At 40.8% G+C, this 26,827-nt stretch overlaps 1 protein-coding gene and 2 long non-coding RNA genes across 5 annotated transcripts in view; all 3 read right to left on the reverse strand.

Annotated features, from left to right (window-relative positions):
- Positions 1–26,827, reverse strand: part of LOC310686438 — a 425,293-nt gene that overhangs the window by 190,749 nt on the left and 207,717 nt on the right. The window lies entirely within an intron of this gene.
- The window catches only part of KLHL5 (kelch like family member 5), a 46,321-nt gene continuing 25,998 nt past the window's right edge, over positions 6,505–26,827 (reverse strand). For all 3 annotated transcript variants that reach the window (XM_083459922.1, XM_083459923.1, XM_083459921.1), the window contains 9 exons: positions 25,936–26,072; positions 24,861–25,057; positions 18,087–18,299; positions 16,062–16,248; positions 14,494–14,718; positions 12,819–12,981; positions 11,085–11,297; positions 9,533–9,704; positions 6,505–7,889 (listed from right to left, as the gene is read on the reverse strand). In XM_083459922.1, coding sequence (XP_083316048.1) covers positions 7,833–7,889; positions 9,533–9,704; positions 11,085–11,297; positions 12,819–12,981; positions 14,494–14,718; positions 16,062–16,248; positions 18,087–18,299; positions 24,861–25,057; positions 25,936–26,072 — 1,564 coding nt within the window. In that variant the 3' untranslated portion in view covers positions 6,505–7,832. The remainder of the gene's footprint in view (positions 7,890–9,532; positions 9,705–11,084; positions 11,298–12,818; positions 12,982–14,493; positions 14,719–16,061; positions 16,249–18,086; positions 18,300–24,860; positions 25,058–25,935; positions 26,073–26,827) is intronic.
- Positions 13,228–14,486, reverse strand: LOC310686448. Its single transcript, XR_014515926.1, has 2 exons — positions 14,232–14,486; positions 13,228–13,962 (listed from the first exon to the last, which is right to left on the reverse strand). It is a non-coding gene; the product is annotated as an uncharacterized lncRNA (long non-coding RNA).

The raw sequence follows: 26,827 nt of genomic DNA on the forward strand, positions 1-26,827 counted from the left end.
CCAGGAGGTGATGGGCCCAGTGGCTATGATCTTCATTTTCTTGATGTTGAGCTTCAGACCATATTTTGTGCTCTCCTCTTTCACCCTCATTAAAAGGTTCTATTATATACCATTTAATGGTATATAATAACTTTTAATTGTAATACATACCGGGTATAGGGCGGTATATATAATAATGGGTGGGAGACCCCCTGTTGAGATTCCTGCATTGCAGGGGGTTGGATGGATGACCCTCAGGATCCCTCCCACCTCTGGAGTGCAGCCCTGCCCACCCGAATTCCGATGCAAGCAGTCGCCTAGGTGCCCACTCCCTGGGGTGCCTGAGTGCCCACAAAATTCCCCATTAAGGGGCTGGACATCCACAAATTTCTGTACCCCCAGGCCATGCACGCTGCATAGCACCCTCAATCGCGGGGCCAAGTTGGTATTCCTGGCAGCAGGGCCGGATTTAGGTTTGATGAGGCCCTACGCTACTGATGGAATGGGGCCCTTTATATGTCCAGCTGTCATTTGGCAACAACAAATTGTTGCTTTTTTTGTTGAATACATGCTATATGGTAATTTATGGACCTAATAGGTATCTAAAGCCATTTGAACATAACAAAATATGTATTTTATCCAAGTAATGGTTGAACTGAAATACAATTAAGAAGTTTATTAATACAGTGGTACCTTGAGTTACATACACTTCAGGTTACATACGCTTCAGGTTACACACTCCTGTAACCCAGAAATATTACCTCGGGTTAAGAACTTTGCTTCAGGATGAGAACTGAAATCATGCGCCAGGGAGGCCCCATTAGCTAAAGTGGTGCTTCAGGTTAAGAACGGACCTCCAGAACGAATTAAGTTCTTAACCTGAGGTACTACTGTAACCGGAAACTGTTCTTAACCAGAGGCGTGCTTTCGCTAATGGGACCTCTTGCTGCCGCTGGGCTGCCAGCACACAATTTCTATTCTCATCCTGGGGCAAAGTTCTCAACTCGAGGTTAGCAGAGTTTGTAACCTGAAGCGTTTGTAACCTGAGAAGTTTGTAAATCAAGGTACCACTGTAGTGAATTTTTTTTGGAGGGGGGGAGAGAGTGGGGCCCTAAGCTATTGCCTGTTAGCTTATACATAAATTTGGCACTGCCTGGTATTCCAGCTGCAAGAAACCACCTTACCACAGCCCTGCAATGTAGTCTTGTGGTAGTACTGACGGTTGATGTAGTCCAGCAACTCTGTGATGTAGGTCCATGCCTTGTGCAGGTTGGTCCAAGAGAGGAGCATAGAATCATAGAATTGTAGAGTTGGAAGGGACCACAAGGGTCATCTATTCCAACTCCTTGCAATGCAGGAATTTCTTTGTCTAGTGTGGGGCTTGAACCCACGACCCTGAGGTTAAGAGCCTCATGTTCTACTGACTGAGCTGTCCCTGTGGATGGCATGCAGAATTCAGCAGTATTATAACCCCCAAATTGCACCTTGGAGAGCTTTGTTTAGGGGGGCAGTCACAAAGGACACTGCACCCACTATAAAGGTTGTGGGGGCTGGGACCAGTTTGGATTCCCACCCGAAACTACTCCTTACAAAACACTTCCTCGTATTGCTGCAAATCCAGGGCTCAGGTTCATGCAGAAACCTTGTTTGTCCCAAAGTGGCTAGACTGAATTACAGTGTTCAAACTGGATGGGCACCATACAGACAGATATGCCAGCTGCTATCTGTGTTGGATTTGAAAATTGTTGTTATAGGTGCAGTTGTTTTAACATATGCTTATACTGTCCTGTGAAATCGCTTCAGGATGCTTCATAGGAAGCAGTTCATAAATTAAATAAGTAATATTTAGTATTTGGTTGGAATGGCTCGGTACATATTGTCGTTTTTATCAATGTACTTTTCCTTTCACAGTGATTTCAACTCCAAATAAATACCCTCCCCCATTTTTCACTCAGATTATGCTACATTGAGAAATGTAAATTATTGGAGAAAGCCTAGTATCTTTTTGAATAACCACCACTTGTTTCTACATATTTCTTGCAATCTGTATTATAGGAGATAAAATATCTGACTTCTTTCTAAACGTGGATGCCAGTGTATAGTCCTTTCAGTAAACCTAATACAGATTGTGATGGTCTCCCTCCTCCACTTACAGTAAATCGTGTGTTTTAAGACACATTATTTGTGATGACATACATCAGATAACCTCATTCTTTCTCCCTGAAATTTGGTTTAGACTGTGTGTGATCTGCCTGAAAGGCACCCACATTAATTTTTCTAAAAATATATTCTATTTTAAAAAATTGATCGGAGAATATGAATTGGAATCCCATGAATTATATACATTAGTCGAGTTATATATTCATTTTAAGTTCCTGAATGTTCCTCCTAAGAATCAGCATGTGCCATTTGTTTAAAAGTTACAGTATCAGTATCATTTTATAAACATCCACTTTTATTTAAGATTTATATGCCCTTCAGCAATGTTTCAAAATGGTTTACAAAAACACCATAATAACAATGTTCTATTAACCATGTCACAGAAGAAGAAGAAGAAGAAGAAGAAGAAGAAGAAGAAGAAGAAGAAGAGTAGTAGTAGTAGTAGTAGTAGTAGTAGTAGTAGTTTGGATTTGATATCCCGCCTTTCACTCCTTTTAAGGAGTCTCAAAGCGGCTAAAAATCTCTTTTCCCTTCTTCCCCCACAACAAACACTCTGTGAGGTGAGTGAGGGCTGAGAGACTTCAGAGAAGTGTGACTGGCCCAAGGTCACCCAGCAGCTGCATGTGGAGGAGCGGAGACACGAACCCGATTCACCAGATTACGAGTCCACCACTCTTAACCACCACACCACACTGGCTCAGAAGTAACTAGTGAGGGGGAATCCCCATGTATTTGAGATTATTTCCCTTCCATTTGAAGAGCCATTTAAAAATAAGTATTTCATAGTACTCTTGCCTAAATCCCTGATTGCTTTTACGAAAGTGTGTGTATAGTTGTGAAGGAATCCTGTCTGTTTAAATTGTGCTTTAATGGGCATTGTGCAATGCATTCTGTTGTGTTTTAATGTTCAGTGAGGTTTTCTGTCCAGTCAGGTGAAAGTTGCTTTAACTGCCATGGTGGATGTTAACTGACAACTGAGGAGCGGTTGGAGGTAGAACTCTCAGTATGCAAAAGGATAGAACATGTGCACATTCTGATTGGTAGTTGCAGGTCTAGAATTCTTGGTTATACTATGTGATTGGCTGCCCTGGCCTGAAAAAGCAAATATATGGCTGGATGCTGCTAGTCAGTCAGTCAGTCCGTGTTGGTTGGTGCTTGGTGGACATCCAGAAGAGAAAGATCGAAAAGACCTGAGAGGAAGGCAGAGTGGTTTCATGGTAGAACGCTTGCTATGGCAGCTGAATCGCTTGATTTAGGCTGAGATTGGGCTGCCATGGGATGCGGGTAGTGCTGTGGGTTAAAACCACAGAGCCTAGGAGTTGCCAATCAGAAGGTCGGCGGTTCGAATCCCCGCAACGGGATGAGCTCCCATTGCTGAGTCCCTGCTCCTGCCAACCTAGCAGTTCAAAAGCACGTCAAAGTGCAAGTAGATAAATAGGTACAGCTCCGGTGGGAAGGTAAACGGCATTTCCGTGCGCTGCTCTGGTTCGCCAGAAGCGGCTTAGTCATGCTGGCCACATGACCCGGAAGCTGTATGCCGGCTCCCTCACCCAATAAAGCGAGATGAGCGCCGCAACCCCAGAGTCAGTCACAACTAGACCTAATGGTCAGGGGTCCCTTTACCTTTAGGTAAAGCCATACGTCCTGGTTTTCCCCTATACATCTGGGAATTGGACTTGAAAATGGCATCTGGGCGGATTTTCACTAAATTGGCAAAATGTCCAGGAAAATCTGAAATGTATGGCAAGTAGTGCGATTTATTTTATTTTTTAAAAAGCTTTTAAAAATCCAGAAAAGCCCCAAAATGTGTGGGGGTTTTTTTTGGGGGGGGGGAGAGCACAACTTTTACAAAAACACACACACACACACACCAAAAAACTCAGCTATGTTGTCTGGATTTTCACTTTTGGGAATACGGCAACCCTAGCTGAGGAGACATGGGGGAATCTGTCTACAGTGCTGAGAGTGAAGCAGTGAGAAACCATTTGGCAGGTGAGAATTCTACCACTGAACCACCAATGCAAAAGGGTCAGCAAGGTTTATCTTGCCTGGGCTGGATTGGTCCCGTGGAGATCCCTCCGTGGGCCGGATCATGCACGCGATTTTCGGCATCTGCACATGCGCACCTGCAGTTTTCGGCGTCTGTGCGTCCTTAGATGCGATTTTGGGCGCCACGGAAGCAAGTCCCCACACCGCGCTGGTTTAGCACAGCTCGGTTTGGGGGCAGTTTGTGGGCCAGTCAAACGACCTCCTCAGGCCACTTCCGGCCCATGGGCCTTAGGTTGCTGACCCGTTCTAATGCCTTGTAGGACAGCCAAAGGATGATTCTAGGAAAAGTAGGATTCTAGGAAAAGTAGGTTTGTGGTTCAGTAGGTCAGTAGGGGTGAAACAGAAGCTTCAACAATTTCCTCAGTTAGTGCTGGGGAGGCTTAACTGGGTTAGAATCATAGAATTGTAGAGTTGGAAGGTACTCATCTAGTACAATCTGCAAGAGTGTCTTAACAGGGTAACTATAGTAACTTGCTTCCTGAAAGTGTCTTGGGCCAATTACACCTGACTATTTATGGTACTTTGGCTCCAGTGCATTCCTACAACTGGTGTTGGAAGATGAGTACTCGTGACGTTAGCCACAATGCATGTCTATCCTAGTGTTTTCCCTCAAATCAGCTTCTATCTGATTTAGAAACATAAACCACACTCTGGGGTTAAGCTGAGAAGTGTATATTTGAGACAGCCATTGCATATGACAGCTTCATGGGGAGGAGTGTGCAGTGAGGGTCGCAGGGACAAGGAAACCAAACAGGCAGTACACATAGGGGGTGAAGACATCCCTGCTCCCTCCCTGGTGTAAAGTAACATAAACATGTGACTAGAGACCACCTTACTGCATTTCAAGCCACTAATGTGGGTTTAGAAAGGGTGCAAAATAAACTGTTGGTATTTAAAGGGACAGAAGCAAGGTGAGTGAGTGTATACCTGTTTCAAAATTGTGTGTATTAATGCTAAGTGTTGCTGTCTACTCCCTTCAATCAGTACCCAACCCACCATAAAATTTTGAAACCACGGGTCCATTTTGGCATGCACGCGGGTATTTGTTTACCTACGCACGCGCAGCTTTTGAACTTATTTTATTTTTGAAATACTAACTTATTTGCACAAAAGAGCAATACTAAATAAATGTGTGTGTTGCTCCAGGCCAGGGAAGGATTTGGAGTTGCCTCTTTGAAAGACTGCCTTTTCCTTTCCTGCTTCCTGTACCAGCAAGGGCAAATTTTATTTTGAATGCAGCTTATCAGTGCAAGAGCAGTTTGTGCAAAAGAGCTGTTTTGATTAAAAAAATAATCCTGCAAATGTGTCTTTAGTAACAACTAGTGAAAAATGGTTAGGTTGCATACTCTCCTTTGAGCTGATGGAAACAAAATGTAGGTGAGGGGTGCAGGCAATACATGGTACCCGAATTTTTTTTTTAAAAGCACCCCAGCCACACAGTGCATCCGCATTTGATCAACACGCAATTTTGTAATAGATTTTCTTCCCTTAATGAATCATCCGTAGATCTGGAAAATCCAAATTTCCTGGAGGGAGGTTACGGGCTGCCACTTGGATGAGGCCAATGTCATGTGTTTGCTGGGATGGAGGAGGGAAGACATAAAAGCAGCATCAAATCCACATTAAGCTCCAGGGTAGATGAACCCTTAATGTTGTTTTCAATGCATTAAAAAAATCGGTGGCTAAGACTGCTCAAGGTAACACTACATAAGATGTCATCTAGATGTCAAAACCTGGGTGCAGTCACAACCCAGAACGTGTAACAGGAGTAGTGACCACTGCTTGAAGACTTGGCCTTCTGCCATTAATAGATGGCAGGAGAATTTAGCCCAAGTGACATGCTTCTGCAGTGCCAAACCGTGCTTTTTTGCACCCACTCCATCACAGGTGCCACAGTTCTGTTTTGATAAAGTAGATTACCCTATATAATTTAGAGCAGTGGTTTGGGGAACCTTTTCCACATCTATACATCGGACTCTGCAAACATCTGTTTTTGGACAACTAAACTCATACGTGTATATTTATGCCAATGCATTTTTTACCAAGCAGGTTTAATGTAAGACAGCCATAACACTTAATTACCTTGTGCCAGCTCACCCCTTGCTAAATTTGGGTATTGGTTATGATACTTATCATTTGTGTGTCCATATTGATTACTTGTATGAATAAGGCATCACAAAATCATTTGTAAAATGATAACAAACAGGACAGGACTTATACACTGAAGTAGAATGCCACTTCCCCTTTAAACTAATAGTTAATTGTGAACTTCAAAGTTCAGAACTGTATTAAAAAATTACAAGTGTGCAAATACTATTTGTCAGACACATTCCATTTACTTTCAGGAAAAAAGAAATCCTTTAGTTTACATATTCAGATTTTTCCAAGATAAAGTACAACAGAATGTTACATAACATATTTGAACATGTAAGAAACAAGGCACAAAAGAAAATATAAAAGTTTCATAGAGCACTTGGAACACCCAAGTAATTCTGAGTAGTGTAATAAGTCAACATAAGGCAAATACTAAAGAAAATCTATTACAGTATTAAATAATTTAGTTACGCAAGTCTGATCCTTGGAAAGACTGTCAGTCTTTTTGGAAGTAGCTGAGCAACCCAAAAGGATGCACCAGTTGTAGGGTAATGCCCACTTTTTGCTAAAGGAACACTTGCTAAAAATGGCACGAGTTTTCACCTTATAAAAGTGTATTAAGATTTGTGCAAACTCCTCTTTCAAAGTAAATTAAAGTTAGCTACATATAATTCAGATCATGGAATGCTTCAGAAACCACAAATGAAAGTCACTTTTAATGATGCATTGGAATGCACCCCCCAACTTCAACTTCTGAATTTCTTTCAGGAAGAGATCCACTCAGTGAAACTGCAATCAGGCTCAGAAATATGAAATGATATATAAATATTTATAGACTAGAGAAAGTTCCATAAAAGATTAGAAAATCCAGTAAGTGTGGTGGATGCTGAAAAGCTCTTGAAGAAAGTATCCTATAGAACAAACACTTCCATAGCATACTAAGACAATAATGAAAGTGAGGCTTTGGTTAAAAAACAAAGGCTGCAAAATGTCGGCTGTGGTGAGAAGAGTTCAAGCATCAAATGTATAGCATTTCCCACGCAAGAGGTACCCTTGATACTCTGATTCCATCTGCATTTGGTTTGTCTTTGTACCATGTAAAAATAGTAACAATAATATTCCAATAGTCAAGACAAATTATTTGGAATGAAAGCAATGTCAATACCTGCATCCTGAACATGCCAAAAACATATATGGAAATGGAAAGGAAATGGTACTGTGCCCAGGCTTATTACAACAAAGAGCTCAGGGCCTCCTAGAGCAAGAACCAAAATTTGTAAGCTCCAATTATTTTTCAGTTGCCGCATTTCTAATGTAACCTGCCAGCTGGCTGCAGAGTATTCCATTACAAATCAATGTACATAAATTGCATTACTCATTTTTAAAAAGTGCATAATGTTGGTCCGTTTTGAATTAAAAAACGTTTTAGCTAATAGATTAAGACCAAACTCTTTGCCCTGTGAAGATACACAGTACCTTATATGATTATAATTTAGTAACTTGGGGGCACCCCCCCTCCGAGTCTATAGAAGAGAAGGATATCTTTGTAATTAGAGCTTTACAGTCACGACACAGGCCCCAGCTCTTCCCAGGCACAATGGTGCAACCTGCAATGGTGAGAAGAAGGTGGAAAAGGGTCAGTGACAAAGCACGCTTGCTAGCGTTGCAAATATTTTATTTTTAAAAATTAGAGCCACAGTAATATGAATGTTGCGCAAGAGAACGAATCACTTGCTACCTGTTTTTCAATCAGCGCTTAGTTTGAGCCGGAGGTCACCTGGACTCAACCCCATCGTTTTTAAAATATAATGTCAAAGCTCAATTATATAAAATATGGAGCAGGATATTAATACAGGGCATAGGTTTCCTGTTAAGCAGGGACAGGAAGATTATACTTTTTATGTCACCTTCTGCATACATCAGATCAAGGGTACACTACCTTCTAGGATTTCAGGGGCCATATTCCAGCCATGGTTAGGGTCACAGAATCATAGAGTTGGAAGGGACCCCAGGGGTCAACTAGTCCAACCCACTGCAATGCAACAATCTCAACTAAAGTATCTGTGGCAGGTGGCCATTCAACCTCTGTTTAAAAACCTCGAAGGAAGGAGATAATCTACCACTTCCCAAGGGAGTCTGTTCCACTAACAGCTCTTACTGTTAGAGAGCTCTTCTTTCCAGGGGTAAAAATGGACAGAGCAACTCTGTTCTTCATTCAGGCAAGCAAGAGGCATTACCAGAGTTCAAGGATATATTCCATCCAGGCAAAAAGGTGGAGGATGCATGGCCAAGGAGAAGCTGTGGCCAGAGAGAGGCTTGGACAACTGCATTTAGCCCCTGGGCGTGAGGTGTCCCCACATTAAAATTATTCTGCTGGGTTTACAGAGAAAAACTTGATTACTTAGCTAGAACAAAAAGAGCAACTTCTAAGTTTAGATTTCATTTGCACTTTCCGGTGGTAGCCACTGGATATGAAGTGGCTACCTATCCTGGGGCAGATGGTAAGGTTTGCGCTGTGCGCCCAAGTTGGATAAAAATGCGAGCGATTCTGCATCTATGTAGAATGCTTGCACCACATAACTGCCGTCAGATACAGATGGTGAATATTTGAGATATGGAATCAGTTTGGGGTTTTTTGGTAGGCTTGAGTTCCAGTACTTCCCATTTTAAATAATCACATTTCCCTTTTCTTCCACCTTTCTTTCGGAAAGCATGTAGGAAAGGACTTGGTTGCATCAGGAAAAGAAGATGTTTGACATGCTGCTCAATCATATGTAGGGAGGGGCAGAAAGTAGCAGAACAATCAGAAATCTGTTCATGATGGATGGCTCAGTCAGTAGAGCATGAAACTCTTAATCTCTGGGTCACAGGTTGAAGCCCCACATTGGGCAAAAGATTCCTGCATTGCAGGGCTTTGGACTAGATGACCCTCAAGGTCCCTTTCAGCCCTACAGTTCTGTGATTCTTATTTACACATGGTTTCACTCACTCACCTGGGATGACTGAATCTGAGCTGAAGGCAGGCTTCCAAAAGAGGCTGAGATTACTCTTAAAAACAGCAACATGTTGCCTTCTACTAACTGAGATGATGAAGCTAACTACTTGCTATTGACTACTATGACTTGGAGTGGCCCTCCCAAGGTCACAGAGAGCTCTGCTAGCCAGACTTGCTATGGGAGCACCTTGAACAGAAGAAGCCAGAAATTCAACCCACCATTGATGTATGAACCCTCCAAACCTTAAGCAATACCTGTGTCCACTCATTCGTCTGGGGGTCGTAAGACTCCACTGTGTTAAGGTAGGTCTGTCCATCATATCCCCCAACAGCATACAATCTGTCTCCAAGAAGGCAGACTCCCACTGCATCTCTGCTGATGCTCATGGAAGCTACGGCAGTCCACATATCAGTTTTGGGATCATACCTGAATTAAAAACAACAACGTAAGGGTTAGTTCCATATGTCTGAAGTTCTGCCAAGAGAGTATTATATATGCTATTCTAATTTTTCCTGTTACTCCTTGTATTTCAGAACTTCTTCTGATGGATTTCATTGTAACTTCACCTAGATCTTTTGCTTTCTTTCATCACTGTTGGTACCGTTCTTACACATACACAGACCCTGTTTGGAAGTGCATTCCCGGCAAGCTATTTGTCAAATTGAGAACATGTTCATCCTACCCCTTAACACATTTATCTGAATCAGCTTAATCCACATTTCCCCATTTTGTCCAAAATGAAGATCTGTGGTTTAATGCCATGGTCCGACATAATGTTTTCAGACATTGAGCCACATCTCCCCATTCTGGACATAATAGAGAACTGTAGTTTTAAGCTAACCAAGATATGAATACAAATAGGAGAGCAGAGGAATGAAAGCACAGGCCCGGTGCTCATTGCCAGCTTACTAAACTGACTTAGCAAGCCAGGAATCTACATCTGAGCTGGGCGAGACGTATGATAGATTCTCTTGTTGCAGACTGCTTCTGAAAACAAATTCTTTATAGAATTTGACATCTCTCATGTAATTTCTTTTTTGTTGCTTTATTTTTAAAATTAATATCCTCCATAGAATTTGCACTTCTGTTTTGGTTAACTAATGTCTTTGTTTACTGACATTCTGACCCGAGTTGGTAGATTTTTACTACTATCCTTTTGGTTAACAGCATCTTGCTCAAAGCCACACAATAAATCTCCAGTTGTGGTGAAACCCAAACCCTGGCCCATGCCAAATCTCTCTGAATGGTGTCTCTTGCAACTGTTCTATAAAAAGTGCTACCATTGTAGAAATACTCCAAATCAATTGCTTCTACATAACCTGTATCTTTTACTTTTTACCTCCTTTTCTGCATCCTCCTGCACTATATGCTCAAGTGTTAAATGCAGGTAATTTTAGGATGCTGTAAATGAGGGAAATGGGACAGCGAGAACCTTAAGTACAGTGGTGCACCGCAAGACGAATGCCTCGCAAGACGGAAAACCCGCTAGACGAAAGGGTTTTCCATTTTGGAGATGCTTCGCAAAATGAATTTCCTATGGGCTTGCTTCGCAAGACGAAAATGTCTTGCGAGTTCCTGCGGGGGTTTTTTCCTCCTCCCCTTTTCCCCAAGCCGCTAAGCCGCTTATCAGCTGATCCGCTAAGCCGCTTATCAGCTGATCCGCTAAGCCGCTAATAGCGCTAAGCCGCTAATGGGCTTGCTTCGCAAGATGAAAAAACCGCAAGACGAAGAGACTCGCGGAACGGATTCTTTTCGTCTTGCGAGGCACCACTGTATCTTCATAGCAACACTTTATTGCGTTAATACCTTTCCACACAGTCAGACAGCCTGGATGTCAAGTTAGAAGCTGGTGCATCATGGCCTCCAATAGCATAGAGAAACCCATTCCAGGTGGTTACCCCAACGCCACCTCTTCGTTTTGACATCTGAGCACAGGGTGTCCACTTGTTAGTATGAGGATCAAAGCATTCTACAGATTTGAGACAAGAACTTCCATCTCGACCACCAACTGCATATAACCTGTAAGCATACAAATACATGGTTGAAATACTTTCTGAACACACACACACAAAATATTCAAGTAGGCATTGAATTAGATGGCTTACCACAGAATAAAAAATAGCATTAAGTCTAACACTTTAAAATCTTCCTCAGGGACAACGAAATCTGCTGCTGCCTTTGCTTCAAAGAGAACTCTCTTGGGAACCTATTTCTGAAAGAGTCTCACCCATTTTCTGATGCTTCTCTTAAAACCTACCTATAGTTTCTTGGTAACAAAGTAGCAGTTTTAAACAACAGCTTTGTCTCAATTCATTTCCACCTCAGTAGGTGGTGCAGCTTGTCCTTTGATGTTGCATTTAAATCTGAAAGTAATAATGTAATTCTAACCACATTTATGGGCTCATTTATACAACAGATTTGAAAGTTTTATATATGTTACATTTTTCATCCCATTACTTGTGTGGTCCTTTTCTATTTCTAAATAAACAAAGATGCAAAAAAATTCAAAAACATCAAAAAAGGAAGCATATAATTTAGGAAAAAGTGCATTATAAAAAAAACATAGTAAGAGGATGTCAGGGAACTGACATCGGAGCTAGAGGCGGAGGGAAGGCTCTCAAATGATGCTGGAGAAGGGCCTAGCAGGGAGAGAGGCAGCTCCGCAGATGGGGAAGCAAATCAGCGCAACACCAGGGATATAGAGGGGCTGATGGGGGAATTGGCGAGAGGGCTCCAGGACTCTTCACCGGACACCAGCGGGGAGAGCACGGGTCCTCCGCTACCCACACCCACCCTGCGCAGAAGACTTCCGCGCAGAGAGAGTAGGAGGAGACTGGGTGTCAAACAACTTTTATGTTGGAAAAGATTTAAGAAACGCCCACTGACGGATTCTGCTAGCGACTGAGTCAGCCACGAAGTGAAGGGCTGCCCAGACTGAAAGGTTTAGCAAGGCAACAAAGCCTGGAGAGGCGGCAACTTACGCACGAGCAACCCATACACATTACAGAGGGTTTCCCACAATGATAGCTATTCTGATACTTCAAGGAAGGAATAATATTTCTCAGAAAAAAACAAGAACTTGTTGATTTTCTTTCCTAAAATGGATAAAATTTTCAGTTTCTCTTCAGCCATCTTACTGCTAGAGACAATTGCTTATGTTACCATTTGAGTTTTCAGGATTTTATACAGCATTATCAATTTGTTATTAAAAATACATTGCTAGATTTGACTAAGTCAAATTACTGGAACCATTTCTAGGACAAAAGAAGTCCTGCCTGCAGTCCTGAAACTATTAAACATCCAAGAGGAAATTAACAGTAAGGATTTAATGAGCACAGGATGTTTCCTGATACCCAATGAATATTTTAACAAGAAGTGGATAGGACAAAAACATGCATACACAGCATCATTCAAAAGCCTAACACTCTGAACTTCTGGTAGACGATATCATTCCAGTGTTACTAAATTTCCTTTATATATGAGTTTTGAGTAAAATGTTATGGAATATTTGCCCTTATTTCTCTCTTTAGTCCTACTTACTTTCCACTTAATACTGCTACACCCACTGTGCTCCTTGGGGTTGACATGCTAGCCACAAAGTTCCACTGGCGTGCCTGTGGATCCCATCTTTCGACGGTATTCAGATAGCTCCAGCCATCATGTCCTCCTACAGCATACATAGGACCTTCCAGTACTGCCACCCCTTTGAGTTAAGAAGACACTATTATTTCAGAATGTGAAATGGCCCAATTGTTTATGACATACCGCAGTGGTTTCAAACGGTCACATCATCAAAAATGCTTTCCTCATCTATTTTTCTGATGAGGAAATCAGAACTAGGGCTTCTACAGAGTATTTTGAGACTCAGATGAAACCCTGGCCAAACTACTGAAAGGCATCCTACAATACATTCAACATCTTGTCCATCCGTATCTCCACTACATTACAACATAGGATCATTCATTCATTCCTTTAGTAATTAATTCATTAATTTTCTGCCAAAGGAACCGAGGCTGCAATGTTTATGGGGATGGATAAACTGCCTCTCAGGAAAGCCTGCCTACTGTCATTGATCATCTCATTTAAGAAGCCTGATAATTTTGCCCCAAAGTTCAAAAGCCGCTGATGTACAGGAACAGAGAAACACTTGAGCCTTGACAAGCAGACATATCACAATATTTCTATAATATCTATGTTCTGCAACTGCCAATTAAGAATATGAAAACTCTTCGGTCCCTCACTCAAAATTAATGAAATGGGAAAAAGGAAAACAAAAAAGATTATCTCTTGGTTTTGGAGCCATTAGGTTTTGACTGCTATGTTTCCAGTCTTCTTTCTGTCAAAAGAAGGTCCAGTGACTTTCTCCCACTCCTCAAAGGAAAGTCAATCTCAATACAGTGGTACCTCGGGTTACATACGCTTCAGGTTGCATACGCTTCAGGTTACACACTCCGCTAACCCAAAAATAGTGCTTCAGGTTAAGAACTTTGCTTCAGGATAAGAACAGAAATCAGCTCCGGCGGCACAGCAGCAGCAGAAGGCCCCATTAGCTAAAGTGGTGCTTCAGGTTAAGAACAGTTTCAGGTTAAGAACAGACCTCCAGAACGAATTAAGTACTTAACCCGAGGTACCACTGTATTGGGGGGGGGGGTTTAAGATGCCGTATAAAAAGTGTCTCAGAGAACTGCACATAAAGGTAAAGGTACCCCTGCCCGTACGGGCCAGTCGTGACCGACTCTGGGGTTGCGTGCCCATCTCACTTAAGAGGCCGGGGGCCAGCGCTGTCCGGAGACACTTCCGGGTCACGTGGCCAGCGTGACGAAGCTGCTCTGGCGAGCTTGCACCAGCGCAGCACACAGAAACGCCGTTTACCTTCCCCCTATAAAGCAGTACCTATTTATCTACTTGCACTTAGGGGTGCTTTCGAACTGCTAGGTGGGCAGGAGCTGGGACCGAAAGACGGGAGCTCACTACATGCAATATAGTGACCATACTTTTACTTCCCAAGAATGACACATAAGAAAGCATAATGCTGGAGATGACAATTAAATTAAAGCCTTTAAAGTTTGTTTCTGATTTTTGTCTATTACAAATTGCCTACTACTGATATCGAATGTACCAAAGAAGCCCAAGTAGCAATTTCAAGGAAGCATGTCATTGAAATGAGCTGATCACACCACATATCTTGCTTTTAGTTATAAAAAAAGATACATACCCAGACCATGTCGGTGAGTGGACATAGGTGGCATCACACTCCAAGTTTTTGTTTTTGGGTTGTAACACTCCACCGTATTCAGTGTTTTCAGTCCATCTCTACCACCAACAACATACAACTTATCATCTAATACTGCTACTCCAAATTGTAGTCTTCTTCCATTCATATTTGCTACAGGAGTCCACATATTGGTACGGAGATCATACTTTTCAATGCTTGTTGCTCCTTAGCAGTAGTATAAAATAATATTAATTAAAAAACTCAAATCTTTGTGATCACTGTCCATAAAAATACCATAGATTTGGTTCAGATAGTGATAAACAATCTGACTACTTCTTTAAAAAAATAATTATTCTCAACATACACACACATAGTTTCAAAGTGCATACTTGAGATGTGATGTCAATAGCGATTACATAAATATAGTTCCAAATAATCATTTGCTAAATATTTTGTCCTACCAAATCTGAACGGAATGTTAACAACAATTTATGGGCAGATATAAAATCAACTAGTTTGTAGAACTATGATCTGTCTCACTTTCCTGGAATTTATATTTGCTCTCTCCTCAATATGTGTAACATAATTTTTTCATTCATGCAATATGAAATACTAACTGAAGCTAGAAAGAAAATGTTCTGCAAGTTCAGCTGTATATTCAGAATCCATATTCAACACAGCTTGAAAGGCCACTTACGCAATCATTACAAGAACTTTTAAATAAAATACTTTGGTAACTAGTAATTATTTAAATATACTGAGATAGCTTTGGTTTTTTTGAACTATGAATACACAGCATTGTTTGTACACACCTTTATTAACAATATTAATTTCTAGGATTATTTTTTTTCTTATTTCATTGAATATCTGTGTGCACAGAGGTGAAATAATATCATATAATAGTTTATTATAACTTCTTTTTCACTTGCATTTTTTCTTAATCAAAACAGGCAAACTTGTTGAACTTGATTAAGGTAAGGCTGGTATATTTTCACCAATAATATAACAGCCATCATGTGGTTATGTTTCCATTGATCATTTATTAGATTAAGAAAGATATGTGAATGTACAAGCAATGAGAAGTTCTGCACCCATATTGTAAGCCTAGCTGTGCTATTTTCATGGAACACATACATTCCAGCAAGCTGAACCCTTCAGTTCCACCCACCCAAACCCCACCCTCATGTATTTCAGATGGGTTTACAGGAAGGGGGGGTTACGTGGTTCATATACGTTTATATGTTCATACTTAATCTTATTACTATAAGCCACCGATATTTCAAACATAGTTGCATAGTGCTTCATAGATTTTCCTTTGGGAGTGGGGGGGGGGGGAGAAGAGAACGGAGTGGTAGTTACAAAATGTCAGCTAACAGGCATCCTCGCAGCCGGCTTTTATCTGGCTGAAACCAAGTCACACATTTGTAGGACCAGTTTTCAGCTCTTGCACGAAGAGTACAAAATATACTTTTGCACTGAACAGGTGAAAACACTTACAAACTAGCCTCTCAACTCCTGAAGTGATATGTGCATTTTCATCTGTAGTACAGACATCCTATAATCCATACCTTTAGTCGCATCCATGCCTCCAACTGCAAACAACACACCAACTGTAGATTTTCTAGGTTTTGTACGAGGACTTTGCAACATGGGCCGCCTCTCTGGCAACAGATGGTATTTCATTGCTTCCATAATGAGTTTTTGACATTCAATGTCATCTCTGAAGAGTGCATTGTTTTCCATATCTGCTAAAAACTAGAAAAAGGAGAAGACGATGTGCTGAACTTGAATAAATTAACAGGAATATTCTGAACATAAGATGCCAAATTAACACAACTAACCTACAATCAACAGAGAGTGTAAAATGTTTGTGTAAAGGCAGGGATTTTGATACAGAAGATTAAAGAGATAAATGAGCACAACTTCTGTCTCTTTAAAGTTTAGCTAATACCTTCCCTGGGTGGGCATTTGGATCGGTAGTGCAGTACTAAGGCTATTTTCCTGATTAAAATTTACACACACACCCCAATCTGGTATTTGCTCTGTTATAGGAAATTACATATACAAAGGTTTTTGTGTATGCATGCCCATCATTTGGAACAGCATTTATGTCTTCCTATTGTTATGATCTTTCAAACATACAGATAAAATTTTATACAGTACTGCTATCTAGTTGCTAGACTCCAACCACTGCCATCCTCCACAACACTTTATAATGAAAGGAACAGAATACAGACGGAAATCACATTGTACTGTGTCAGTCTTCAACAAAGACCAATAAACCTTGGTCAAGGTAGACTTGGCATGCTTTGTTCCTAACATACCAGTACTGGCTTCAACATAACACTTCTCCCATAATGTTATGGCTCCTTTGAATAAATTATTGTGATTCTTGATTTAGTGAATCTTGCTTCAGTTTGCAGTATGTAACATTTGCTGTATGCAAACCATTAATAATTCAGCATACTGCCTATCTTAGTTTTGATCTTGGTCACTTTCAACCACATGCTACAAATTCAGGTGGATAGCCATGTTGATCTGTCATAGTCATAATAAATAACAAGATGAAAGATGAAAAAATCATCTTCAGATACTCTGAAGCAGAGGTCGCGTCAACCTTATAACAGTTGATGACTGTTATGGCAGTTGGTTCCATAGGGAACAGCAAGGGATTTTTAAAGGGATAGATGACCAAAATTAGCTTTAGTATGTATAATGGGACATGAATTCAGTATCCCTATTCGGACCATGTCTCTCCATAGCTTTTAGTTTGGTAATGAGTATCTGATGAAGTGTGTATTACACACGAAAGCTCATACCTTGAAAGGCTTTGGCCTTTCCTGAAGAAAGCAGGACTGAACTCCCCAGGCATCAGTTGATCCAAACCGCTTCCTGATAATTGAAACCCCTGCTAAAATGGGGGACACAGTCAATTTTAGCTGTGGTTTCAGTAGAAATCACTCCTGGAGCAAGGATGGACAACTGATAAAACAGGGAAGCCAAATCTGCTTTCTGATTGGTGATGGGGGCAGATGAACCTTGCTGTCTGGACAGTGCTTGGAAGTCTGGATATCAGAACTTCAAAGTACCAAATCATCTGACATCAGGTGATCCAACAGGTGGGGCTGCCCACATGTCAAATTTCCCCCCTTGACGTCAAATTTCCCCCCTTGATGGATCTGCCCAACAGAACCAAAAAAATTCCCTACTGCTGCTCTAGAATAACCATTATTAGTTTCTTTTCCTACACAAATTAGTTTCTTTTCCTACACAAGACCCATATACAAAATTAATCAGAATCTTTGTCTTAAGAACATTGAGTAAATGTAAAATATGAAAGATGTTCAAAACAAACATTTATTTATAAAAGAACCAATTTAGCTATAGGTCCTCGGGGCAACTGCTCCCTAATTGTTAAAAGCTTACATTACCACAGTGTGTTACTGGTGGCACTGTATTAATGGTAAGCTGATTCCCTGCATGAATGCAGAGGTTTCCAAGTGGGAGGCAACCAAACCATATCACCTTAATTTACTGGTATCAACTGGTGAAAGATGAAAGAACAGCTATACAGATTTCAGGCATTTATTTACCTGTGGTGCAAGTAATGGCAGCCTGATGTATGCCAGGAGGTTGCTGAGATCCATCTTTCTTTGTTCCAAATCATGTCTCACCCATGTAAGCAATGCATTGAGGATGGTCTCTTCATTTGGAATATTCATATCATCACTTGCTAAAAGCTTTGCAATTTCAGTGGCTGGTAACAATAAAAATTCTTGGTTTCTAATTACTTCCATGAAATGATCCTACAAAGTTCAACAAACAAAACATCTCGATATTAATGGGGAGACAGACCTTGTAAAGTATAACTGCAGGTGGATATGTATGCTGGAAAATAAGCACTGCTTGTTAATGTAACTTCCCACTCCAGTTTTGCCAAGAAGTTTTACCTCTTTTCAGTCTCAGGCCCTTATGGCAGGAAACTGCTGCCACCATGGCTCTGGAGTTAGTGCTGGTAGGTATGGTACTGCAGTGGTGGAAACAGTGGTGGGCCAGACAACAAGCTTACAACCCCAGCTTAAATTTGCGAAGACCTGTGCGCCTTGAAGAAAGGCAGAAGGGAAGAAGTCCAGGTCAGGATGCACATAACTGCAACTCCTAAAGAGTTGCTTAAGAAAAGTTGGGGCAGCCTCCCCTTTCCCTGGAGGTACTTAAGGGCTGTGTGTCCTTGAAGGAAAGCAGAAGCAAGGAGACGTAGGCCAGCAATCTCATGCTCTCAGCTCCCGAGAGAACCCTGTTATTTATTTTGTAACATATGTAGCATTTATGTATATTTAAAATTGTAAGCTGCCTTGGGTGGCATGGGAGAAAGGAAGAATATAAAGAAAACAAACAGAGGAAGCTTCGTTCAGCACTCAAAAGCTACCCAGATAAATTATTTGTCTGCAGAAAGTAGCACAAGCTACATGTTCCTTTGTGAATTTTTTTAATGTTGTACAGGGATTTGCATTTTCTTCCCTGAATCAGTGTGTTGAAGGCTTGTGCAAAATTTTGAATTTTTGGCAAGAAGAAAGATAAATGAAGGCACTATGTTTTATGGAGCAGGTCCAGAGAACGAGCATTCCCTCTGACTGATAACCTTGGAGATAGGTAGCCGTGTTGGTCTGCCATAGTCAAAATAAAAAATTCCTTCCAGTAGCACCTTAAAGACCAACTAAGTTAGTTCTTGGTATGAGCTTTCGTGTGCATGCATGGTATCTGAAGAAGTGTGCATGCACACGAAAGCTCATACCAAGAACTAACTTAGTTGGTCTTTAAGGTGCTACTGGAAGGAATTTTTTATGATAACCTTGGGGCATTATAACAACGATCTTCTTGGGACGTGGGTAGCCCAGGACCTCCATACATACTGCCCAGGCTTGTGCCTCGGGCAGGTCATTTTGGTGCTGCTAACACAGCAGTTTGACTTCTCCCCTGGAGGCACACTCCATTGTCTCTTGAGACAGACAGATGCCCACTATTCTAGGGTTAATAGTAATAGTCTGCAGCATACCACACACTTCTTGGAAATCTTATTCAGCCATTACTTAAGAGTTTTAAGAGTCATCAGATATGGCCCATGTATTTTCTTTTCATATCTTTAATTTTTATTTGGTGTTTTCAACATTACATCAAATAATGAAAGATACATTTAATACATAGAACAAAATAGAAAACGAAAGTAGGATAAAGAGTAAAGAACAAAATTATAAACTGGGGACAAATCTCCCATAATATAGGGTTCACAAACTGACATAAAGAGAAGCTAAACTATATTATTATTAATCATTTATAAACTGCAGTGCACAGATTAAAAATACAAGACAGTCCTTACCCAAAGGCTTACAACAGAAAAGACAGAACAGAAAAGGAAAAGGATCAGGTAGCAGGTGATGTGAATGGTGAAAAATCTTTTCTATCTGAAACCTCAGAAAGCCTTTGCTAGTCAGAGTAGATGGCTACTTGGGCAAATAGACTTGATATAGGGCAGCTTCCTATGCCTCAGGTCTGTCTGTATAAAATCACAATGTCACTGGAGACTGGGATCTTCTTTCCATTGCACTGCTATTTCTATCCTAGCTGCTGTCTCTGGATGAGAGGTAAGGCCCCTGTGTGGTACTGCTTCCTTGCGCTCAAATCAAACACACAGAGAGAAATTAAAATTCATGAAAAAATCAACAACAACACAGAGTCAAAACATTTCTATTACAATTTGCACGTAACCATTAAAAGCCTGGCAAAATAAATACATTTTGAGTTGATTCCTAATGCCACCAATGTGGGGAGAAATTAGATCTTGAGCAGGAGGGAGTCTCATAGATGGGGTGTTGTCAGAAGAAAGGCCATGGCTTTTGCCCACTAATGACAGAACTAGTAGGACCACATGTGTAGAACTTAAAGCATGGGTCAGAAAGTATCCATGGAGATAGCCCTCAAATACTTGTGCCAGGATGCATCATAAATCACTGACCTCCCAAATGAACAATTAAAAGTCTGTCACTGAAATCTTAGGATACTTGGAGAAGACCACAATGTGGATGAAAGCTCTAGACTCTTAACCATCTGCCCAACATTTATTTATTTTTCTCACATTTATACCTCACCTTTACTCTATCATGGAACCTATGGTGCCATGCATGTAGTATACCTATCCTGGCACTGACCAGATCCAGATCTGCTAAGCTAAGGCAGACCATAACACTGATCTGCCTGAAGACAAGCAGAGAATATGCTGAGCTTCGAAGGGAATGAGAGGTACTAGGATTAGGTTTTGCAGATCAGCTCCTACACCCTAGTACTTAGTGACTGCACTTGGTTTGAATGAATTCATGCTTCCCATTTACTGTCATCAATTTCCCTCTTGCAATGCAATCTATGCATATTTACTTAGAAGTCAATTCCTATTATGTTCAATGGGGTTACTCCCTAGCAAGTGAGTATAGATAGATGACTTCAGCCCAAGCTCCATTTCCCAACACACCTACAGAAAATTTGCAAAAACATTGCAAGTAAAATCAACTATATCATATACTTCAAGCTCCTATTGGCCACCATAAGGGCTAAAATGTGGAACACTGAATTTTGTATAACACATCACATTCTGCACTTGGGCTTCTAAAAATATAATAAAGATATAAATCTTATTGCTTAAAATGAACAGTGCAATGAATAGAGTATAAAAATTGAGGAACATTATATTATTTTAATACAGGAGCAACACCCTCTTGTAAACGGAAGTGACACAGAACTGAAATCTGTCTTACTTATTTATATGTCAAGCTTCAGTACGTGAAACGAAACCATGCCAACCTTTTCAACACTAAACGCATTGTTCCATTAATGAAAGCTTATTAGTTTAGATCAGTCCTCTTGAGATTACTTGCTCGAAGATCTCGTAAACCAAGAAATACTTCAACTGAATCTTTGGCAGGCCTGCACACAGTTGTTTTTGTTTAAAATTAATTGTGAAGTTGCATTATTGAACAACTCCTAGTTTCATATAAAAGCCTTACAAAAGAGCTTTTTATAAGACTGGATGTTTTAACTGCATATATTTACACATCCTACATGGAGTAAACAGCTCCTTAGATAAGGCTACATATGAACAGGGCCAACTGGAATGCCAAAACAGGTTTAAATGGAACTAGAAATATTTCACATTCATTGTACATTAATATTTTTAAAGCCTTCATAAGAAGCAAAACAGTGTGGAGATGCAACAGAAAGAGGCTCTGGGGGGGGGGACTCCTGCTCACCCCCTTGGCTGTTGGCCTGTGGGGTTCCACAGGGTTTTTGTTTGTCCGCCATGCTGGGATGTCATAAAGATGTTTGGAATCTGTGCCACCAATGTGTGGATGACACTCATCTCTCCCTCCCTCCCTCCCTCCCTGCTTTCCATCGCATTCCAGGGAAGCTGTGGAAGTGCTGAACCAGTGTATGAAGTTGGTAATAGATTGAATGATAGGAAAAAAACTAAAACTTAATCCAGACAAGACAACATAGAATAGGGGGTCTAGAAATAGTTCAACCTGTGCTGCATGGGGTAACATTTCTCTGAAAACACAGCTTTGTACTGTTTGTATTGAGTTGTATTTTACTAATTACCCTCCTTAAAGGACGCTGAGGAAAGGCAGAGTGTAAATATTTTAAATAAACAAATGAAGCAAGCATGCACAAATGCTCCCTACTTTGCCTTTTCTGCTATTTACCACCATTTGAAGCACAATGCACAATAAACTGCTTTTAATAAGGTACAGTGTTTTAGCATTGGTATAGGTACATTGCACACTTATTATAATAAACATAAAATGGTTGCTGTTTTTAGTGCCAACATTTCCTTGCTTTTAAGCAGTTTTTAAGCAAATGAAATTAGTAGGGGATTTATTCTACATGAACATTCAATTGAACTACAGATTTCTATTCTGTTTCCATGGCAACATTCGTTTCAAACCATTATTACTAAAATTGAATTTCACGTCTCTGTTGGAACTAAACAACATTAAAAAAGGCCCTTGGAAGGGTTCATCTAGCACAACTAATTACTCTGGAAAATAGCTTTCTAAAATCCAACTAATTTAAATTTCATTCCTGTCAAACTATTAAAGGTTATAATTGTGTCACTGTTTATTGCAGTGTCAATAGCTTCAAGGTAGCTATTTCAATGGCCACAGCTTTATAATACGTCTCAAAAGCTTCTTAACAAAAGAGGAAATGGTGCATCAAAAGCATACAAAAGGTAGAAAGGCAAACGATCACGAACCACTGGGAAAAACAGAAAGGATATACCTTGCCTGTCTGAATTCTTGAGATGAAATCTTTAGCAAAAGTAGGAACAATTCTTTAACAGTTTAAGTCTAACATTACTCTAGGCAGAACTCAGACAGATGGAAAGGAAACAAACTAGTCTACTGCGGATACTGAATCTGTGCATGGATTATTCTCATAGGCTCAACAGAGTACTGTCTACTCTCTCAGCCTATGCACACATGCACAGGAAGTGTAGCAGGATCTGTCCCCCCAATCAGTTCAATCTTAGTTATTTGTACTCTGAAACTGTGCCAGAGTACATTATGCTCAAAGTGTGCTACTGGAGAAGTGTCCAAACCTACTTATTATTATGTGGGCAAGTAAAGGTGAAGGATCAAGTGCAAAGTACTAGACCTGCATTGGATTACCCCAATGAAACTGACTGGCAACAGGTCAGGGCAGACAAAAGAAAGTACTTACTTGCATAAGATGATTGATTTATGGAATTCCCTGCCAGAAGATGCAAGGACGGCTGCTGGTTTCAAAAGGGATTAGAGACATTCGTGAAGAAAGGGTCTACCAATGGCAACTAGCTATTATAGCCAAATAGAATACATACTTCTGAATACCAGGCACCACTAAGCTCTCTTGTATAGATGCTCAGAGCATGTACTTTACACATTACAACAGGTTCACCATATAGCTACAAATCTGTGGAAGCACTGAGGACCAATTTCATATTTTGCAAAAGTAACCCAACTTGAGAGCAAGATGGCAGGTGAGTGGTAGAACACAGAGATCAGTTTATCTCTGTACCACACATCTGCCAAGTTGTTCTGAATATACTGATATAATTTATTAAATACATAACTTGCCCTTCATCCCAAAGGAGCGCAGGGTGGAAAACAGAGAACTAGTATAAAAAAAACACACAATAAAAATAAAAGATAACGTATTTGAAAAATTTGAAAAATAAGAACATCAAAAGTTTATATATAATTAAATCAGCTGAAAAATATTTATTGTTTAGATTACAATCAAACCCCCATACACATATCAGGCTGGAGGGGAGGGTTGGACTGAGCAGCGGCATTCCTCTGCTTGCTTCTGCCAGCCTCCTACCACTCCACTGGCCCAGATCTCTCCCTTCTGCCTGAAAGTGCAGGAAGGTGGAAGGCCTGCCAGCAGTATCCCTGATGACAGAAAGTCCCAAAACAGGGCATTCTGAAGGTGGAACTGAGCTGGCCTCGAATCCACTTGATCTGAGCTGCTCTCACACCTAGCACAGATTCATTGCGAGACCAACTGCTGGTGCAAGGATCCTGCCTGATTTGCCTGTCCCCTTTGCCCACCCTTCCACTGCTGCTGCAATGAGCAACTCAGCTCCAGAAAGCCTCAGCGACAGCAACTGAAACTTTGGATTGCTTTGCCAGTGAGTGTGCTAAACCAATTGAATCAGAAAGGAAAATACCAGATGAAAGTGGAACAGAAAATACCAAACGAATGTCAGAACTGACTGACCCATCCCAAGTGTGTGTGTGTACAGGAACGCTCTTTCTAAGTGCTAAAAGCACTTCAGATATCATCACCACAAATATCATTATCCCAGCAATCATCAGTCCCCTAGGGTAGGCAAATTTATTTTTCATGTCAGACATGGAGCAGCTTGCCCAAAGCAAATCAGTTGACAGCAGAGATTATGTGAGCTGGGAGTTTCCAGCTCACTATCTTATCCATAAGCCATGCCAGCTATTCAGGGGACATATTCTGCAGTACCCAAAACATTGTTATTCTCTTCCCTAGATCCCTGTAAAATAAAATAAATCCAGAGAGCAGAATTCAATGGGTCCCACCAATGGAAGCCCTGCACAATAGTTTCTGCTTGAGCAGTGGGACTTTCTGTCCCTTTCCTCCCCCTGCAACCACTGAAATTGGTTTTTGTGAGTCAAAGAACTTGCAGAACAGTGGGGGAGGGGGGATCATTCGGTCTGGCAAGCCAAAATACTTGCTCTGACAGAATGATCGCCTTAAAGCAATGTTCCTTAATAAACAGACAGTAGATGCACATATAAACAACTTACCATGGTGTAATTGTGGGCTACTTTGTGCAAATCCGTGCAACCCTGTGCATCCGCAAAGGACCGGATTCCAAGGCAATTTGATGGATGAAGCTGCTTCATTAAAAATTTACAGCAAGCTTCTACAACCTGAGAGAGCTGAAGAATACATGCTGTAGATAACAGGCACTCAATATTATCTTCTTTTAATTCAAGGCGACCTAGAAGAGTCAGAAAGAAGTTTAAGGTATTTAGGAAATAATAATATTACAAGAGCAACTCTGCTAGATCAGACCAATCTAAGGGAGGGGAGAGAAAGCTCTCTGGAGTGGACCCAGACTAAATTAGTGGAACTTGGGTCCCAGTGAAATCAATGGGAAGTTAGTCATGACCAGTTATATTGATTTCAATGGGAATTTAGTGGAAGTGCAAATTAGTCTGAATCCAACCCACTCTCTCCACACCATTCAACATTTAACAAACCTCTATCTGTTATGTTCTCATAAGTCTAAATGAAGAAACCCCAAATGCACCTAGTCTTTTCTCATAAGCTAGACTCCTAGCCTCCAGAAAGGACAACTTTGTGTTCATGAGGTTGGAGGTGCATAGAGGAAAGAAGCTGAGTTGCCACTTTAACTGCCAGGTTTCCAGCTACATCCACTACAGGTCTGAGCTGTGTCCCTGGCTGGTACAGGGATGAGCCTGGCTCAGACAGGTCAAAAGGAAGGCCTTTTCACTCAAATCCTTTCCTGGGCCAAAAAGGAGTTTTTGCAGTCTTCCCTATTTATATATTTACTTATACTTTCACATTGCTAATAACTGAAGTTATCAGGATGGTTAACAATAAACACCAATACCGCAAAACAGAATAAACATCTATATTTGGTTGGCTTTGTGGCCTGTACCCCACAGTTACCAGGTTATTGGTGAGTTAAGAGGAAATAAATGAGACAGTACAGATTTGGGGGAACCACTGTATCAGGAGTTGGGTTTTGTTGATATTTGAGTAAACAGCCCCTTCCCTTCACAGCAGGTGAGAAAGCTAATAAAATAAACTAATGTACATACATTAGACAACTTTACCAGCCACTTTCATTACCTGTATATGCATATTGCACCAAAGCCCATAGTGCATTTGGCTCAACACCTTCCATTTTGATTTCTTCTTGTCTTGCCTCTCTTACATCATTAGTAAACATGGCGGCAAAGTAGTCCGAGACAGAAGACAACACTAATCTGTAATCATATGAAACAAAAGATGTGAAAATGACATTCACATTAATGTCATTTCTGAAAACATTTTGAACTTGACAAACTATGATACTGTGGTGCCCCGCAAGACGAACGCCTCGCGAGACGAAAAACTCGTAAGACGAAAGGTTTTTTCGTTTTCAAGTTGCTTCGCAAGACGAATTTCCCTATGGGCTTGCTTCGCAAGACGAAAACGTCTTGCAAGTTTGTTTCCTTTTTCGTAAAACCGTTAATACCCAGGGTGCATTGCTGGAAGAGGTGCAGTTGCGACTTGACTTTGAGGAGCAACACATTGCACGCGGTGTGGTGGCCTTTTCTGAGGTTTTTGAGGACTTTGCTGATTTTTGAAGCTTTTCCAAAACTTCTTTTGCAGCTGTTTGGTAAGTTAAACTTTTAAAACTTTTTGGGGGGTTTTTGGATTTTGGGTTGGGGTGTTTAGAATTCAAGGACTTGGTGTTGGGGAGAGGTTTGCAAGAATCTGGGAGCTTGTGTGGTTTTTTTCTGCATTTTTATGATTTTCTGTGACCATTGGGCCATGTTGGGTTGTTTTTGAAAAGAAGTTCTGGGTTTGAATTTCTGTGTGCTGGGTGGATGGGGGAACAGTTCAGGAGGGGTTTGCAAGAATCTGGGAGCTTGTGTGGTTTTTTTTTTTTTTTTTTGAATTTGTATGATTTTCTGTGACCATTGGGCCATGTTGGGTTTTTTTGAAAAAAAAAAAATCTGAGTTTGAATTTCTGTGT

Source organism: Podarcis liolepis, assembly GCF_965112155.1.
Source record: "Podarcis liolepis genome assembly, chromosome: 9".
Lineage (NCBI taxonomy): Eukaryota > Metazoa > Chordata > Lepidosauria > Squamata > Lacertidae > Podarcis > Podarcis liolepis.